General features: G+C 53.8%; 1 protein-coding gene across 1 annotated transcript in view; it reads right to left on the minus strand.

Annotated features, from left to right (window-relative positions):
- The window catches only part of COL22A1 (collagen type XXII alpha 1 chain), a 259,389-nt gene that overhangs the window by 14,370 nt on the left and 224,974 nt on the right, over positions 1-20,045 (minus strand). The window contains exons 52-58 of the mRNA XM_078441921.2: positions 15,967-16,020; positions 12,005-12,049; positions 11,293-11,346; positions 9,257-9,310; positions 3,299-3,352; positions 1,791-1,862; positions 248-283 (exon numbers count right to left, since the gene is read on the minus strand). Coding sequence (XP_078298047.2) covers positions 248-283; positions 1,791-1,862; positions 3,299-3,352; positions 9,257-9,310; positions 11,293-11,346; positions 12,005-12,049; positions 15,967-16,020 — 369 coding nt within the window. The remainder of the gene's footprint in view (positions 1-247; positions 284-1,790; positions 1,863-3,298; positions 3,353-9,256; positions 9,311-11,292; positions 11,347-12,004; positions 12,050-15,966; positions 16,021-20,045) is intronic.

Genomic DNA, 20,045 nt, shown 5'->3' on the forward strand with positions numbered 1-20,045 from the left:
TAGGATTTACTGACACTGGACACAGAGACATGTAAGCGAAAGAGGCACCCCGGACCGGCTGCCGAATGGGTGGGTCCCCGTGCACAACTAGATAGGATCTACACAGCGACAGCGGGGCACTGAAGTGAGCGCGGGACCCAGCCGGGCGCCACGAGCCTGTGTGTGTCACTGCCCACGAAGCCGAAGCCGCTCCAGCGTCCCCCACAGGGAAGTGCGGCCAAGGGGAGGCGGTGCACTCAATACTTGCCTCCTTGCCTGGGACGCCCTTCTCGCCTGGCTCCCCCTACAAGACAGAACAAGGTATCAGCAGGCTCTGCAGCGTCAGCACATTGTCTGCAAAGCAGACACTTTCACCCAAGTCATGTTCCAGCAAAGACGACAATCAATGGTCCAGCCGACCAAGGACACCTCTGATAGGGTTCTCTAGTCGGCGAGGGCGGGAGGAGGCACAAACCGCCCCAGAGTGGCAAGGGGAGCCACCGGTTCTGGGCTCCCCATCAACAGGATGGCTGGGACTCCACCAAGAGGGCGTCCGGGATATGGGTTTTACAGAGTGTCCAGCTGTGGTAGGGGATCCTCCTGAGAAGTGGGCTCAGAGTGTAAAATAAGCCACCAGACACACACTGGGCTCTAGAGCGAGCAGTCTGGGTTCCAATCCTGGCTGCTCCACGTAACTGGCTTTGTGAGCTTGGACAGTCTCCTTATAATTTTCTCGAGTTCTCAGAACTCTGTGCCTCAGTTTCTCCATCTGCATAATGCGAGCAGAGGCTGTACCTTGCAAAATTTACTCTGCTATCATCATGACTTGAAAGAACCAGGGTTGCAAGTCTAGAAGAACGGGTGCCTGGCAGCGGCATGCCTCCCAGGGGGTCAGGAAGGGGATCGGGGAGGCAGCTTGGACCATTAACAGTTGGGCAACAGAGTGAATGGCCTCAAGTAAAAATCAGTGGATGCAGCCATGGAAGGGCTTGGGCTACATGGTAGAAATGGGCAAAAGAGGAGTGGCCACGGGAGTGGCTGGGCTAGCTGGGCGGTAGGGGCATCCTTGGGGGCCAGGATTAAATCGGAGGGGGCGGACAGGAACATGGGTAAGCTTCCTACTCCTGCATGGGACATACCACCCTCATGCCGCGGCTGGCAGCCCACGGCGTGGACCGTGGCATGTGGGACGCACCAGGAACCCGGCTGGAAATGTTTGGATGCCTCAGCATTCTTCTGCCCAGAGACCTGGCAAAGATCACCGGACGGCATCCCTGTATCACACCTTCTAGTCAGGAGGCCTGGACTCAAGGTCCAGCTGGGGCACGGACTGACCACGTGGCCTCAAAAAAAATACCTACATGTTCTGACCCTGCAGCCCAAATTCAACCACCTTTAACATGGTTTCTAATGGTCCTTGAAGTTTTAGGAACGTTACAGCACCACCACCCCAGCCCAACCACCATTAAAGCAGTCTATACCTACGCAGCGGATGCCCTGGGCTGGGCACCGCTGCTGGGCTCTGTGCACCCATCACCTCACCTAATGTTCGCAGGTGTATGCTCTTACATCCCCACTGGAATAATGAGGACACTAAGGCACAGAGGCTATGAGAGCAGCCCAAGGTCCGGTGGTGGAACTGAGACTCCCACGCAGGTGACACGTGAGTGCCTGTTTCAGCCAATGCACACTGCCACCTTGGCACCATGACGTGACCGTGACACAACCTGAGCGGGAGGACCTGAAGACACAGTGGGTGGAAACTCCTACCAGAGCTGGGCACCTGGCCCTCCAGGGAGTTCTCTGCTTACCTGAGGCCCCCGGGGACCCAGAAAGCCGGGGAGTCCCGGGCTGCCGTGGTCTCCTTTGTTCCCCTTCTGGCCCTGCAGAGGGAGGACAGATATCAACGCTGCAAGGTCAAGTGCAGACCCGAGGAGACTCAGAAGCCTCGTAACCCAATGTGTTCTGAGGGGTCAACAAAGAGAAGAATGGCCCTTTCCGGTATGGGAAGGCAGCCAGTCGGGAGGCTACCCTGTGTCCTGACAGCGTTGTTGAGGCTGGGGCAAGACAAGAAACATCTCCTCCCAATCAAAGCAACAGAAGCAAAATGGGAGAAAAATTTAACAAAAACACTCTGCTGTGTGTGTGTGTGTGTGTGTGTGTGTGTGTGTGTGTGTGTGTGTGGCCCCTCCAAGCCGCCCTTAGTACACTTATTCCCAATAGCACAGCGAGGCTCCTGGTTTGGTAGGATCGCCTCTGGGGAGCAGTTTTGGGGACTCTTTCAGTTCCAGCCCTTCCGGGTAGCCACATGTGAGTCAGCTCTTCTGGGGCCAGCTCTGTGCCAGGCATGAAGCCAGACTCATGGCCCAGTTCCATCTCGTCTCACCAGCAGTGACAAGCCTCACACCACAGCTTCTGAGGAACATCAGTCATTCCATTCGCTAAGGAGTTTAAGTTCTTCTAGTGCAGCTGTCCCAGGTCTAACAGAAAGATGAGTCTCCACTGGGGTGACCAGATGCCCGGTTTGCCCGAGCATGATGAGGTTCCCAGGATGCAGGATTCTCTGGGCTAAAACCAGGGAGGCTCCTGGCAAACCAGGACGGACGGGCCACTCTCATTTCCACAATGACGACAGTTAGCCAGCCAACTGGTCTGCCCACTGTCCAGCACAACTGTTGCTTGACTCACCAAGCCCGGGGCAGGTGGGGTGGTGGTTACAAGAAGGCTAGGCTGGGAGGAGACTTGTGGAAAGGATTTGACTCATCTGACCCCTGAATCCATCAGAGAACCATTTTCTCCAGCATGTCTCCCCATCTACTAGACCTAATCCCAAATCCGGTGACCTGGATGCTCCTTCCACTACCCACGGATCCCACCCATTGTTTCTTCCTGCCCTCCCCAGCCCCCACCTCCTTACCACTAGGAATAACCCCTTCAGACAATCTGTCCCATACCTATCCCCACATAACACACTTACCCTGTCCTTACTCGGGTAACGGTTGGTAGGCCTGACCCTGTTCCTCCATCCTCTAAAAATATGCAGCGTCTAGAGTGCAACCTTATTACACGCTTCTTTAGTCCTAATAGGCTTGTACCTTTGTATGACTGGTACAGAGAACCAAGTGCATAATCACATGCATTTTAGACTTTGAAAGGGGTCCTTCTTGGAGCCTCTCACTTCCAGCCTATTTCTATCATTCAAATACCGTATTTTCCCACTGATGCTTCTAGGGGTAGAGAATAGGCAATCTGTGATGTGAAAGCCATGCCCCTTGCAAAGCTGGCCCTGATGCCACCTTATAGCCGCGGGAGTACTCACAGGGCTTCCTGCAGGGCCAGGGTCTCCTGGAGATCCCGGTGATCCATTCTTACCCTGGTGGAAGAAACACAAGTAATAATCTACCAGGACATCGAGGAACAGGACAGTGGAACAGAGAGACTGCTGGATGTGGAGAACCCGATCTCATATGGAGAGCTGTCATGCAGGCCAGCCTGGCTCTCAGTAAGCCACATCATTATTCAGAGGATAGCTCTCAACTTATAAAAGGAGCTTATAACACCTCACTCATAATATTGTAAATGAGTTTGTGGGCATGATAAAGCCTAGGTTGGTGAGTGCTGCCCACAGAACAGGTGTAATAAATAATCATGACCTCATCCATCCACCCATCTACCCACCCACCCACCCACCCATCCACCCATTCACCCATCCACCTACCCACCTATCCACCTACCCATCCATCCATCCATCCATCCATCCATCCATCCATCCATCTATCCATATATCCATCCACCCACCCACCCATCCACCCACCCAACCATCCATCCACCCATCCATCCACCCATCTACCCACCTACCCATCCACCCATCCACCTACCCACCCATCCACCTACCCATCCATCCATCCACACATCCATCCATCCATCCATCCATCCATCCATCCATCCATCTACCCATCCACCTACCCATCCATCCATCCATCCATCCATCCATCCATCCATCCATATATCCATCCACCCACCCACCCATCCACCCACCCAACCATCCATCCACCCATCTACCCACCTACCCATCCACCCATCCACCTACCCACCCATCCACCTACCCATCCATCCATCCACACATCCATCCATCCATCCATCCATCCATCCATCCATCCATCCGCCCATCCACCTACCCATCCATCCATCCATCCATCCATCCATCCATCCATCCAACCACCCACCAACCCATCCATCCATCCACCCACCCATCCACCCACCCACCCATCCACCCACCCACCCATCCACCTACCCACCCATTCATCTATCCATCCATCCATCCATCCACCCATCCACCCACCCATGCATCCACCTATCCACCCATCTTCCATCCATCCACCCACCATCCATCCACCCATCCATCCACCCACACCTCCACTCACCCACCACCATCCATCCATCCATCCTTCAGCTCAGAGGCTGTCTTAAGGAAGAACACAAGAGTGCTCAGAACACGGCAGTGCTGTTCTCAGCTTAGGGTGCTTGTCCAGGTGCTAACTGCATTCTACTGTTCCACTAGGGGCACAGTTATATCCAAGAGATGATGATACTGACACAGGCAGGAAAAATGGCTGCGCACAATCGTGGAGCCACTAAATTGAAGGTCTGCTCATTCCAGAATCCAGGACTGACCCAAATGATTTTGCATGCTCTGAGTTGGGTATTTTGTGCACACCCAAAATTGTGATAAATACATTGGTAGTGCAAAAGTCAGAAAGTTTAAGAATTCTTCTAGCTATGCCGTTGAGGACCAGACAAATTCCTATTAAGGCTGAAGTTCACAGCTTGGCTTCAGCAGGCTGGGTTGGTCACTGCCTCTGCCCACCACTCTCCTCCGTCTCGGGACCTCCCCCACCAGATGGCTGTGTCTTTATGTGTCTCTCTTCCCTGCTGGGAGCAGCCCAAAGAATAGTGTGTGTCTTGCCCCTCTCTATGCCTGGCATCTAGCACAGTGCCAGACACACAGGAGATACTCTGTGGAATGAATGCACGAAGAACATCCCAGGAAACCACTCTCCGTTGATCCTGTAACCAAAAGGTGCTAACATCCTATAATCTGTGAAGCATGCATCCACCAGTGAGTCAGCTTCAGGGAAACATGTTATAGTAAAAAGAAGCTAACGCTGTCTGAGCCAATGTCCTACACACTGGACTTTGCACGCAGTCACTCGCTGCGCACAACAGATACAAACATTGCCATTCTACAAATGGGGAAACTGAGTCACGGAATGGCTATACAACCTGCCCAAGACAGAAGTGAAGGGGCTGGGATTGGAACCCAGGAAGCTCGGAGCCCAGCCCTGTGTCTCATGAAAGACACGACCTGCTGGTGATCATGATTAAATAGGGTTCACATCTTATGCCTAAGAAGTGCCCATGTGACCACGGATGATTCATGTGGCACAGCTCACATGATCCTTCCAGGAAGCCTGAAGGGTGGATATCTTTATCCCTGTATCACAGATGAGGAAGCCGAGGCACAGAGAAAGCCCAGGATCTGCACAGGACCCCTCCAGGGAATGTGATGTGGTGGCTCCTCCCGGCACCTCCCTCCGCCCACCCACCAACCCATCTGCGTTTTTCTAAAAATATGTGCTTTGGCTCATCCCTATGGTAATTATCTCTCTCCTCCTCCTCCCTCTGGTTTGCAGAGAGGATAAGGGCCAAGACACATTATCATCGGTGCCAACACAGGCGGATGTACTCAGGAGGGGCGGCTCAGGGCAGCCACCTGTCACCTGTCAGGGCGCTGGGGGCCGGGAGGGGCTGGGACCTGGCTCCCTCCTGGGCTGTAGGCCACTCCTCATGCCCCACTTGTCTTGGAAACCACAGCCCCTCCTCTATGCTCCAAACTCCTGTTCTGCGCACCTCCCACCAGGGTGATCTTTCTGAGAAGGAAATGTGGCACACACAGGCCCAGGTAGATCTTCAGCTGCAGTCTCTTGAATCAGACTGCCTGAGTCCAAATCCTGGCTCTGCTATTTCCCTGCTGTGTGATCTATGGTGAGTGACTTGACCTCTCTGCCTGTGTTTCTCATCTGGGAGCAGGGACAGTCAGAGCCCCGGCCTCGTAGGATTCCAGAGAGCGAATAGGTAAATTCCCATGTGTCCCCAACACTGGGACTGCCAGTATTTCCTGGAAGCTCTCCATAACCACTCCGTGTCTGGTTCAAGGTTGTATGAACCTGCTGAGGTTGCGAGGAATCTTCCCTTCACTCAGGAAGGCCGATCGATTCCAGTTGAGTGAGAAAGAGGTTATCAGAGGGATAACCTAGAACCTCCTCTAATGCGTTCAACTAAGTATTTGGCAAACTCTAGTGGTTTATTGTTGGTTACGGAGTCCCTGTGATGGCCACTCAGCACTGATGGTGGCACATTAGAAAAACACAAAGCCACCTCTGGGGACCTCGGGGCTTCCGGGCCAAGGCCCATCTCCTGCATGTGGGTGTAAGGCCCTTGGCATCCTCCCCCGGGGCCTGCTGTCAGCATCTCCCCTCCCCACACCTGTCCCAGAGTACTCGCTCTTCCCCACATGCTGCTTTCCTTTCCCTCTTCCATGCTCCTCAACACACTGGCATTCATCAAGGATGTACAGAATGCCACTTTGTGCCAGGAGACCCTGGAGGGGGCCAGTGCTGGGAATGTTCCGAGGGCTGGACACTGTTCCAGAACTTTACTAATTTAACTACTGGATCTCACAACTTCCCTTCACTTTACAGATAAAGAAGCAGGACCAGAGGGGTTGGGGGTGATCCTTCTATGGACTCACCCAGTCTGTAAAACAAGATGCAAGCTTAACTCCAGAGCTTGGGTGTGGAAGCTTCAGGATGGCCCGAAGGGGCCCCAGCGGGTGCCTGGGGCTCCAGAGCAGGGTTTCTCCATCTTTCTGCCCTTACATTCCTGCCCCGTGGCCTATTCGGACATTTTCTCCTCATCCCATACGAAAGTTTAACACCACAGCTGTACTGAGTATCTGTTTCTGGTCTGTATGCATACATAAAGAGTAAAGGGGCTGGGCATCCCAATCCCTAGGGACTAAGTGTCCCTGGTGAGGAGACCTGCCGGGTGTCAGCCTCCTGGTCCCTGCATATAGGGATGGTGCTGATGCCCCCAGGATCTGCAGGTTGACACCACCAATGGTGGGCGGGGGGTGGACAGCTCAGCTCCCTAACCCAGTGCATGCTGTTGGATGAGCAAATGCCATGTTCCAAAAAGAGGAGAAGAACACGGTCAGACAGTGATCTGAAAATATGAAGTCAGGGCTGGGATGGAAATCCCCAAAGCACCAAATGCCCTGCTCCTGAGCATTGGTGTCACCCTGTGGCCAGTCCCCCAGCACATGATGTATCCATCACTGCACACAGGGGACATGTGTCTCACTGCTGAAACACCTAGAATAGTAGGGCTCACTGAGCTGCCCGCATCCTGGTCTGACAGCTGTCCTTCATGCCTTTCCTCAGACGCAGGGGATCCAGGACTGGGCGTGGGAGGCACCTGGCCACTTTGCATCCCCCGGGCTTCAGACTTAGTGTAGAAAGGGGGATGTGAGTCACTGTGGCCCCACCAGGCAAGAAAGAGGCGCCCCTTGGTGAGTTCCAAAAAGATGTGGCATTCAAATGCCTAAGACCTGTCCCAGGTGCGTCCGGTAGGATTCTGAAGACAAAGAACATGGCCATGGCCGTGGTAGGTGCAGAGCATTGGATTTGGTGTCAGAAAGTCTTGGGTTTAAGTCTTGTCTACAGCTCTTACCAGCTGTGTAACCGGGACCCAGGAAGCCCACGTATACCTATGCTACAGGCTATTCACTCATCTACTCCATACTCATCCAAAATTTACACACGCACACATACACCATGCAAAGAAGCAAACTGCAAAGATAAAGTGTCGTGTAACAGATGTGCATTCTATCTACATGCTTATAGGTGCACTGAAGACATTTTATTTTTTTTTTATTTTTTTTTTTTTATTTTTTTTTTCAACGTTTTTTATTTATTTTTGGGACAGAGAGAGACAGAGCATGAACGGGGGAGGGGCAGAGAGAGAGGGAGACACAGAATCGGAAACAGGCTCCAGGCTCCGAGCCATCAGCCCAGAGCCCGATGCGGGGCTCGAACTCACGGACCGCGAGATCGCGACCTGGCTGAAGTCGGACGCTTAACCGACTGAGCCACCCAGGCGCCCCAAGACATTTTAAAATAAACACAAAATGCTATTATCAGTGGCTCCCTCTGGAGTGTAGAGGTGGGGTGAAAAGAGAATCTTCTTTTAATTTGGATTCTGTATGATTCCTTCTATCATTAGCATGGGTCACAACTGTGCCATTTCTGCACAGGACCTCATTTGGAAACAAAGTCACTGCAGATGTAATTAGTTTGATGAGGTCATGCTGGAGCAGGGCGGGTCCCAACCCAATACCACTAGTGTTCTTAGAAAAGGGGCACATTTGGACATCGAGACATGCCCGCAGGGACAATGCCATGTGAAGACGGAGGCAGAGATCAGGGTCATGTTGTACAAGCCAGGGAACAACAGAGCTTGCCAGGAAATCTCCAGAAGCTAAGTGAGGGGAACAGACCAGATTCTTCCTCACAGCCCTCAGAAGCAACCAAGCCTGTCCACATCTTGATCTTAGACTTCTAGCTTCTGGAATAGTAAGACAGGAAATTTCTTGGACATCTAGCCTCCAGAATTGTGAGACAATAAATTTGTTGTTGAAGCCACTAAATTTGTGGTTCTTTGCTACGACAGCCCCAGCAAACTAATACACAGATCATGCATCACACACTAGAATGACCTAAGGGAAGTCCTACAGGGCCCTGCCATGCCACGAGGTCCCAGAAAATAGCCTAGGGTACATGTAGTAGGGCACTAGTGGGGCTTAGGGCAGTAGCTATTTCCAAATTCTAGGATATACTGCCATTTGTTTTTAACATTTATTCATCTCCTGAGAGAGAGCCAGACAGAGCATGTGCAGGGGAGGGGCAGAGAGAGAGAGCAAGACACAGAATCCAAAGCAGGCTCCAGACTACAAGCTGTCAGTACAGAGCCTGACGCGGGGCTCGAACTCACAAACCACGAGATCATGATCCGAGCCGACATCAGACGCTTAACCGACTGAGCCACCCAGGCACCCCTATAATACTGTCAATTCTAAACAACACACAGGGCTGTACCAGGATGAGTCAACCAAATGTCACTGGGCTAACAGGCAAACATAGAGGAGAGTAACACTCACCGGTGGGCCCCTTAGTCCTGGGGGACCCTGTGGCCCTGTGGGTCCAGTGTCACCCTGAAACAGAGAGGGGTCACGTTATCACAAAGGGGATGCATGCAGATAATGGAGACACAGTTTCAAATGTGGGCCAAACTTCATCACGTTCCCCAAGAGACCCAACTTAACTGTTCAGACCCTTCATCACCGATCTCCAGTGATTCCAAGCATGGACGAACTCATTTCATGTAGATGGGTAAATGCGTGAACCTGGTTTATTTATTTACTTGCTCAGACACCGTCCACCCGATCCCACAGCGATTTCTGCTAGCGCCATTTTGAACTAAGGGAGGCAGCCATTGAAGAGAAGCCATCTTGGACGTCTGTCCCTGACTCACTGGACGGTGACTGAACTCACTCCTGCTTCTGCTGCCACAGTAGGAAAAACGCTGCCCGTGCACACAGTGCCTTCCAGGGTGCAACGTGGTGGTGAGCCACCACCTGGTCTTCCAAGCAGCCTCGTGGCGTGGCTGTCATTCTCTGCCATGTTATGAATGAAAACACAGAAGCTCGGCCATGCTCCCTACCGAGCAGACTCAAACACTCTAGAAAATGGAGCTCTAAAACGAAGAGAGTCCTATAGTTGAGAAGGAGGGAGAAAGCACTTGCCCCCTGGTCTGGCATCCTAGGCTCCCGTCCCAGCTGCTCCCTGACCTGCCAGGGGAGCTAAGCTCAGCCACACTCCTGCCTGGGGAGCTCCTTCCATGCAACTGGCTATAAGTTGTACTGAGAGGGAATGGATTTTCAAGCTGCTCTTTGGCCTTGAGAGGTGCCTCCGGGGTCAGGGCTTGGGAGAGGGCCCCGCCCGGGGTCAATGCAGCTGTTCTGCTTTTAGCTGCACGACAGGGTGCTGCTTACACTAGACTGGCTTTGTAAAGCCAGTTCTGCTCCTGAGGAGAAACATGGGAGCCTGGCTGGTCCTCTAAGGCCCTTCTAGCTCTATGATCTCATGGAACAGGTCACTCAAGAAGACAATGTGCATCAAGAGCCATGGGTGGGGTGCACTTCCCCAGGATTTAAATGCAGATCCTGACGGATATAAAGGGTGGGCATGAGACCCCCTTGGACCTCTTGGACCCCTTGGACATGGACCCTGTGCCCATGCTCCTGAGCAAATAACCACTCCCAGGAGGCCAAGTTGCAGCCACACATGTCAGACCTCCCACATGTGTCATGTATGAGGTCTGGTCCCCCAGGGGCACGCAGAGCTGACCCAGGCCGCCTCCCACCCAGGCCACCTCCTCCCACCTCTGACAGCCTGTGCGACCACCAGTCAGTCCCTGGACCTCTCTGGGTCTCAGGTTTTCTATCGGTAGGACTAGGGTAAAAGATATCTTGCCCTGCCCTGATCCCAAGATCAAAAAGTCCATGAGAAGGGTGCCTGGGTGGCTCAGTTGGCTGAGTGTCCGACTTTGGCTCAGGTCATGATCTTGAGGTTCATGAGTTCGAGTCCCACATCGGGCTCTGTGCTGGCAGCTCAGAGTCTGGAGCCTGCTTCGGATTCTGTGCCTCTCTCTCTGCCCCTTCCCCATTCACACTCTGTCCCTCTCTAAAAAATAAATAAACATTAAAAAAAAATTTAAATGCCACACAGCACATGTTAGTGGTGGCCATGATGGTGGGTTCATTAGACTGCGGAGCAGCCGGGCTGGAGAGATAATCTGGGAGATACTGAAGTTCAAGCCCATGTGAGGACGGACCCAAAATGCCACCACTGATACTAACAGGTACGAAAGATCGATTCAGCAAAGCCTCCTTAGCTACGGGGTGGCACAGGCCCCAACTGTTGAGGCTGGAAACCCAGACCCCCAGGGCCTCCTCAGGACTCCAAGGAGGACCCCAGGGGCCGGCAGGTGAGAGACATCACTGGACAGTTCCGAGCATCTGCCTATGCAAGCCTCCACAGGCACCAACCTCCAGAGCCCTCAGGGATGCACACTTTCCACTCTCTCTACCCCTTCCACAGGCCCAGCCGGGCCCCACAGGACACCCACACTCACATCTTTTCCTGGCGACCCTTCCCGGCCAGGGGGCCCCATGGCACCAGGCTCTCCCTAGAAGGGGGAAGTAGAAACAAAATACCCACATTAGGGAAGAGAATGCAGAATGCCAGCGCCTGGTCTCCGCGCACCTGGGCGGCGGAAAGACCCAGAAGCACAGCCCACCAGAAAGAGCCCCACTGAGTCCTGGCCGAAGCCGGGGTCTGCAGTGCCCACACGGCCAGCTGCGAGGGCCTGGACCCCATTGTGCCTCTTTAAACCAAAGGCAAAACCGAGCCCAAGGGCCAGGCACACCGGTGGGGAATTCTGCCTCTTCAGTGGCTGACCCATTGGACACCTTGGCTTTCCCGTCCCTAAACGGAGCACGGCTGGGGGTCTGACCAGCCTTCCAGGTTCCTTCCGTTTGGGGCATCCGAAGGAGAGGGAAGAACGTTAGCCCTGGGCCCCCTGCACAGCTTGCAGGCAGCACAACCCACAGAGGCCTCCTGACTCCGGGCTGATTTGGTCACATCGGTTGTACCTCAATGTCTGGCTCCCAGAAGGAACGTTTAGAAAAACCAGACCAAGACCGGGCATGGCACTTCCCATGATGCCCACTGTCCTCTCTTGGGCAACCAGCTGCCGTGCTGGCCTGCGGGGCCAGGAGCCCTCAGTCTAGAAGCACCAGCTCACGTCCACCTGGGCCGGCCGCCAAGGCTAGACGTCCACTTACCCGGGGACCCGGTGCACCAGAGTCGCCTGTGTGTCCCTTGAAGCCCTGGAAGAAAGAGGAATTAGTCCACCAAAGGGCAGGCTGAACAGGCGAGAAGGGGCAGGCACCTGGGGTGACAGGTGCGCCCCCTCTCGCCGTGGTTCACCTGACGCCTCACACTCTAGACCCCAGGCAGAGGCTAGGCCCTTGATGCTGGGTGACGGGGTGACTCTGCACCATGACGAGAGCTGCAAGGCTTGTTCCTACAAATGCTCCAGCGAGTCAGGGTGTCGCCCCATGTCCTCCTGAGCGTCATCGTCCTGATGTTCCCCCGTCTGGCTTGCACCCCCAGTGCCTGGCCCCTGGGGTACGTGTTTCCCTGCCTTCACTCTACAGGTGGATCTCGGGGCACCTCCCTCGTTCCTGCAGCTGTGGCCAGCCCCCCGCAACAGCCTTGTCCTGGGCCACAGCGCTGGGCTCTCCCTGCACAGAGATCACCTGACGCACCACTACAGAGCGTCAAGCCCTGCGAGCAAAGCGGAAGCCGTTAGCAGGGCTGACACCATCATTTCTAACAGCCAGACCAGCCTGTTGTGTAACAACCCCATTTCACGCGTGAGGACGCCGAGGCTCGAGAGAGAAAACACCTGCCCAGAGTCCCAGGATCAGAAAATAATCCGATTCAGATCCCGGTCTGCCCAGACCCGAGGCCCTCCCGCTGTCCCTGCTCTGCACACTCTCCTGACCGCTGGGTTGGCGTCTCACCAGCTCTGGTCTTGGGGAGCTTTCCCTACCTGCTGACACCCAGTGGCACGGTCCCCGCCTGAAGGGCGCCTGCCCACCTGGCCACCTCACCGTGCCACGTCCCAGGCTCTGTGTCCTCTGCAGGCTGCACACTAGGCACTCCCTTCCCGCTCCAGGCCCGGGCACACATGTCCTCTCTTCCCAGCGGATCCCTTCCTCATCGGGACATTCCTCCTGGCTGGAGGCCTCCTCCCTACCAGCCTCCTGTCTCCAGCCCCGTCTCCCTCAGTCCTCACGCGCTCACTCTCCGAGGCCCTCCTCGTACCTTTGTCACCGGGCATCCTGGCCAGAGCACCGCTCTGAGCCCCTGCAGCACCCAGTGCCCCCGGCCAGCCGGTCCCCAGCCGGCGGCTGGCACAGAGCGACGGACCTGTGTGAGCAGAGCCCGTGCACACAGCTCAGACGGTAGCAGAGGAGAAGAGGGAGGAAATCCCTCCCCATGGAGCCCCTGCCACATCCTGTCACTGCAGTGTAATGGCAGGCCTGGGAGATGGCTCGTCTTTCCCCCGTTTTACGTAAGAAGCAGCAGGCTCAGGCCTGTCCGTCACAGGTGGAAGCGGGAGAGCCATGACCCAAGCCCAGGTCTGTCTGACTGCAGAGCACGCCCTCCCCACTGTCACCCTCAGCTCCGGGAGGCAGCAGTTTGTGGCCAAACCAGGCCATCCAGAGCCAAGGCCAATGTCTCCTGGCTGACCCCACCACGCTCTCCTCTCACCTTATGCCCTGATTTTACCTCCTGGTTCCAAAAAGCGAATGAAGACCTGGCTGGGGAGAAGGCCACCACAGGGCCTGGCCGTCCGAAAAGAGAGACCACCTAGAGGCCTCTCCGATGTGGTGGCTGTTACCCTGGGAACGTGTTCTTTACCCTGCTTCTCCAGATTTGGGTGGTAAGAATGTGTGACCTCACCTGCCTCTGGGAGGGGGTCTCTGGGAAAGGCTTCTGGAGCAGCAGGTGGTGTGGGGACAGGTGCAAGCTCTCAGGCTCCAGGAGATGCAGGGGACGCAGGGGCCGGGAGCCTGGCCAGGTGGGTTTCACATCCCTGCTGAGCCACTGGCCACGTGGCTCCCCCTCTGAGCCTGAGGGGCCTCGGCTATCCCTGGGGAGGTGACCCCTGTCTGTGGGGTTGTGGTGAGGATTAGACGAGGTGCCACCACCAGAGCCGGGCCGTCACTCGGTGACCAGCCAGGAAGCGTCAGTGACTGAGGCAGAGGACGAAAAGGAAGCTGGCTCAGATCAACCACTGTACCTCGGAGAAGTCAGCTCAGCCCTCGGGAGTCCTAACATCACCTACAAAATGAGAAGACTGAAAACACCTGCCAGGCATAGATAGCTTTGCAGAATTAATCTATGGAAAGGGGCTTCATGGACCCTTAAGGCCGACTTTGGAATCAGGTCTGGAATAGAACCATGGAATAGAACCACTTGGGAGCCGGGGGTCTCGGCTACTCTACTTCTCTTCAGTGGGACTCAGTTTCCACGTCTGTAAAATGGCGATAGAACTCACTTTGGCCGAGTTGCTGCCAGCACCGCCTAAGAGATAAGCAAGTGTTCTCTGCTGTTCAACACAGGCCAGTTCTCTTTCCCTGGAGAGGGTCAGGGCCTGCCTGGGCCCCAGCACCTTCCTCGAAGACACTAGAATCCCAAATCCAGCCATCCCAGAGCTGGGGCCCCTGGTACGCTCTCTTCCCATATAATCATGGACAAAATCAATGGAGGGAGCCTCACCGCGGGGCCAGGCACGCGGCTGGGAATTTCACGCGCTTCATTACATGCTCACAACCACCCTACAGAACTGGGAGATATTCTGATCTCCATTTCATAAAAGAAGACACAGAAGTCCAGAGAGGTCTCCTGATGAAAGTTAGTAAGTGACAAGGTGAAAGCTGAACCCACATTTGTCCATCTTAGAGGCCGTGTGGTTCTTCAAAGCCTTGCTCTCTGACTTATGCTGTGCCAGCCAGAGAACATGGGTCTCTAACCCCTGTGCCTACAGTGAGGTAGGATTCCTTGCAAGTCTCAACTGAGAAATGCGTCTTGCCCCAACACGGGTCCCAGCAAATGGATCCCCTTGGCTAAAAGGAAGACCTTCTCCTCCAATAAGCCAGGAACCACCTTTAAAAAAAAAAGCCAACACTAATTCTGTGTTTTAATTCCACCATAGGAAGTAATATTCCCCATCCTTAGATTTTGTTCTCCTAAAGGACAATCAGGTGAAAAGCAAGGAGATTTAGGAAAAAGGAAATTGCTTTTTGTGTTCCAGTTCCTTCTTATTGAATACTAGCCAGGTGAGTTATTGATTTTAACAGAAAAACACATTAAGGAAATAGAAGCAGCATTTTGATCTCTTACTTCTTGCCAGATAATTGGATTTTAGGAATTTTATTAAAAATAATGTTTTTTTCCTAAAAATAAATTTATGGAATTGTGTAAACAATTTTGAAATTATGAAGAAGTGAAACATTTAGCCAAAAAAAATAACCCCCAAATACAGAGTTCATTTTTATAGAAAAATTATCTATGTATGTTTACGTGTATAATAGCTTGACAGCTAGATATAGATTGATATATAAATATAAACGTCAGAATTCATACTTAAAATAAAAGTCAGAATTCATACAGAATTCATACCTACATCCCCAAGATCTGGAAAGAATGTACAAAAATGTGAACACAGCTTTACCTCTGTGTCGTAGAATTACAAGTAACTCTATCTTACTCTCTAACACGTTATTTTTCTTATTCTTTTTGTATTAGTACCATCATTGTCATTGTCACACAAGGAGAATGGGTTACTTTCGTAATTGGGGAAAAAACCTTTAGCCATGGAAAGTGTTCAAAATTAAAATTAAGACTCCTTTTTAGGTTCTATCATCCAGAGAAATCCCATTAAAATGATCGTAAACGGGTTAAGAACAAAGAAAACTTAGAACAACATGGCAACAATGGTTGTCGTTTTGAAAATATGATCCTACAGCCATGCATACATGAAAGAACTGAATTTATTACGTAGGAGCACCAGGGCCTCGGAAGAGAGGTACTTCTGGGAATCCAGAGTGGGCGGGCTCAGCACAGGAGCCGGGCGGCTGAGGCTGCATTGTACTATGGACAGCAAGCATGCACGTGCACGCATGCACACACACATGCACACACACGCGCACACACACACAGGGGCACTTACGGGCAGGCCGCGGGCTCCCTCTGGTCCTGGTAGACCCGGGTCTCCAGTTTTGCCCTGAGAGTAAAGAAAAGAAGAGCCTGGGGACACCACGATAAGGATCTTCCCTCCGGGCCACCTGGGCTTCACGGCGTTAGGTTTCCAGCGGCCAGTCTCTCACCCCTGCCAACCCTCCTTCCCGGCACGGTATTCCACCTCAGTCCGTACCAATCCCCCCCATGTGTCCAGGCTACACGCTCCTGGGTTTTCCCTGGACTGTGCTGGTTACACAGGGTGTCATGTCTGAAGCCACTGTTCCTAGTGGCCCCTGGTCGTTCTCAAAAGTGCTCCGCTCTGGATGCAAAACGCTGCAGACACCCGGGTTCTCAATGACTCTGTGCTCACTCACAGAACCGCTTCAAGGCAGCTACCAACTGCTGCACGTCACACTTGGGGACACTGAGGCTCAGAGAAGCCATAGCTTTACTGAGCTCATCAATGGCAAAGCCAGACTGAATCCCCGCTGCGTGCGACATCCCCGAAGGCTGCTCATCTCAGCCGGCAGCTGCCTCGGACAGGAAGGTCTGCCATTCACCCCTCCTTTTCCCTGGCCCAGCTTCTCTTTACTACAAGAAGTTGTGGGGACACCCGGGCCATTCAAACTCTTCACCACCAGCAGCCTGGCATTGCCCTGGGCACAACTAGCCACAAATAACAGCCAACGAGAGACTGGGAGCTGAAGTCCAGGTGACGTGGTTGGGGTGGGGTGCGTGGAGTCCAGGGAGCCGGTGAAAGGGCACATCCCACTGATGGGGGGTGGGGCAGCATCGGATCCCGCCTTCGCTGAGACAGGAGGAGATGCCCTTCTCCCACATTCCCCTCCTTTTCACAGCCTGGAGACCTTGAGGATCCGATGGGGCCCATTAGTGGGGAAGGAGAGTGAGGCGCATCTGTGGATTTGGAGGGAAAATTGCGGAGAGGAGGGGGTGGGGCAGGTTTGTGTGACTGATTCGAGTCCAGCCGTGTGATCTCGATCTTCCCTTCCCTGGACCTGTTCTCAGTTGCAAACTCAGCACAACCCCCCTCCCCCTCCCCAGGGCTTTATGACCACGGGTACACGGTCCTAGCCTGGCTCCCACACCTGCTGCCCTCAGGTGACATGGCCATCACTGGTCCGAGCATAACAGTCAGCAACTCCTGGGGGCCTTCCATGTACCAGACACAAACTGAGTGCCTCACGTGTTCTGGCAGTGAGGCCTCACTGCAACCCGTTGAGGGAAGCATGATCGCTTTCCATCGGCCCAAACACCGAGGCACAGAGAGGTTAAGTGATCTGTTCAAGCTCACACAGCTGGGGTTCTAATCCAGGTATTTTGGCTCCAGAGTCTCTGTACATCATTATACGCTGTAATTATCGCTCAAATACCTCCTAATAAAGATGACACAACAGGCAACTCAAAAAGCTGCCTAGCTACGTATCTATCCATCCATCATCTATCCATCTGTCTATCTGCCATCTGTCTGTCCATCCATGTCCCTAACATATAAGAACATAAGCTATCTAACCAATCTATCCATCTATCTACATATCTATCCATCCATCATCTACCCATCTGTCTATCTACTATCTGTCTATCTGTCCATCCATGTCCCTAACACATAGGAACTTGAAAAAATACACCGAGTGTAGCAAATGCTGCTGCTTTCCAACCACATCCGCTTGGCTCCCTGAAGGGGGGGCCCATCATCGGTAAGCAGTCCCTGCTCAGGCTGAGAGCTGTGTGCAGAACGGCCTTCGGGGGTGCCCGACACTGAGGTGTGGAAGTTAATGTGTTCGTTAATGCCTCCGGGAGCAATCCTCTATTTAAAAAGGCTTGAAATCGACAGACGGATGGATGGACTGGCTGGCAGGGCTGGGGGCACGGATTCCAAGTGAGCTCCTCACAAATTCTCAGAGGGTCTCCAGTGACACTGGCCTGGCTGACCCCTGGAGGGGCTCACTCCCTAGCCTGATGTCAGTGGCTTTCCCCGTGGGGATCTTTCCCAGTCTCATTTCCTCATGCCCTCGGTGTTTCCTGGGAGCACTTCCCAAACGCCCCGCCTGCCGTAAATCCTTGTCTCTGGATCTGCTTTTATGGGATCCTGTGCCGCTCATTCCCAGGCCAATTTCTCAGGCAGTTCAGAGAGAGAAGACGTCACAAGGGCCACACACTGAGATTCCGGAGCGAGCGCCTGGCACACTCTGGAAGGCTCCCAGGTGGGAGTTGCTAAGCCCCCACTCCCTGCCTCCTCACGTACTGACTTACCCACCGCGTGCCCAGAACAGACTTGGCCTCGTACTGGTCTAGGCCCAAGGCCTGACACAGGCCTAACTGGAAGAGGCAATCCACAAACACACTGGATGCAGACCGAGGCCTGACAACTCTCAGAATAACATACCTGCAGAAAAGTTGACTTTCTGGGGCACCTGGGTGGCTCAGTCGGTTGAGCGTCCGACTTCGGCTCAGGTCATGATCTCACAGCTCATGGGTTCAAGCCCCGCATTGGGCTCTGTGCTGACAGCTCAGAGCCTGGAGCCTGCTTCTGATTCTGTGTCTCCCTCTCTCTCTGCCCCTCTTCCCCGTCATTCTCTGTCTCTTTCTCAAAAATAAATAAACATTAAAAGAAAAAAAGTTGACTTTCTGTCCCGCAGCACTGAACTCGGGAGTCAGCCTCTGGAGGGTGAGTCCCAGAAGCTTCATTTACCAGCCGTGTGACCTTGGCCACCCTGCTTAACCTCTCTGTGCCTTAGTTTCCTCATCTAGGGCAATAATAATGCCACACCCCATGGGGATCTTCTGGGGGTCACAGTGGAAAAGGTAACAAAGCATCTGTGCCGCAGCGCGAGCCGGGCACATAGTGACGGTCTCCATTCTCTCTCCCCTCCCACAGTCTCAGCCCGCTAACTGCCACGTGCCCTCCACGGGCTGCTCTGCTGGGCATCAGCCTTCGGCGGCTTCGGCGGCTTGGCAGGGGCCTTTTGTTTACAGTGCTTGCTGCCCCAAGCGCTTTCTTTTCCTCTCAGCAGTGAATTCTGGTTCCGGCATCCGGCAAGCAGTGAAAAATGATGAAGAAGGTGCTTCCCGCAACTCGTGTAAGATGCAGAAGTCGTAACAGCTTATGACCAAATTAAATGGAATTGGAAACCTTGCTGTAGAAACTTCTGTGTAATCCCCCTTGGTGGCTCTAAGGGTTCTGCAGCTCTGACCTCAGCAGGACTTAAAACCAGGGCGGCTGGGGAAGAGTCACGTCCCGACGTCATTACCAGTGAGATGAGCTGGTGCCTTCCGCCGATGGCTGATGTCTCACCTCGCTTGGTTCTCCAGCGATTCTGGCCAAGTTGCCACGCGTCTTGGAGAAGGCTCACATCAGTGTATGGAGAACACCTTCCTCGGGGCTGCGTAATATACTAGCAGGGGCACGCCATCATTGACGCTCTGCCATGGGTGGGCGTGTGGAGGGCTGGGTCTTGAGGCCCAGACACCACCTCCCAGCTCCCCCTCAGTACTGAGGCCACGGAAGGGATCTGGGGAGACAAACGTGCTGGCCCCACGGGCCCTGACCCACGGCCAAGAGAAGCAGGCAACTGTGCAGAACCACAGTGAGGCCACAGATACGGGTCGGCAGAACCCCCTGCCCACTTTTTGTTCCAACCAACTGCCGCTGGGGCACAGAGACTCCCTCCCAAGCACTCGGTCTGTTTCACTGTGTGTCCTGGGCAGGTGACGTCAGAGAAAAAGAAAAGGGGAAAAAACAAAACCTGCAACTCTAGGCCAAAGCTGAAGAAAGGGCGAACTCCCTTCACCTGGAGCTGGCCAGAACGCTCAGGTTTTCGGTGGGGATAACAGGCTTCCAGGGTATCAGGCTTCTACAGGCTTCCAGGGTATCAGGCTTCTACAGGCTTCCAGGGTATCAGGCTTCTACTCCAGCCGGCGTCTACCTGCCCCAGCTCCCCTCCCGTGTCAACAGGACTGAGGCTGAAGGGGGCAGTAAAAAAAAAAAAAAAATGCGGAGGCCAGGCCGAAGTCCCAGGCTCAAGTTCTGATTCTATCACCAGCCCATCA

This window comes from Panthera onca, chromosome F2, assembly GCF_046562875.1.
Source record: "Panthera onca isolate mPanOnc1 chromosome F2, mPanOnc1 haplotype 2, whole genome shotgun sequence".
Taxonomy (NCBI): Eukaryota; Metazoa; Chordata; class Mammalia; order Carnivora; family Felidae; genus Panthera; species Panthera onca.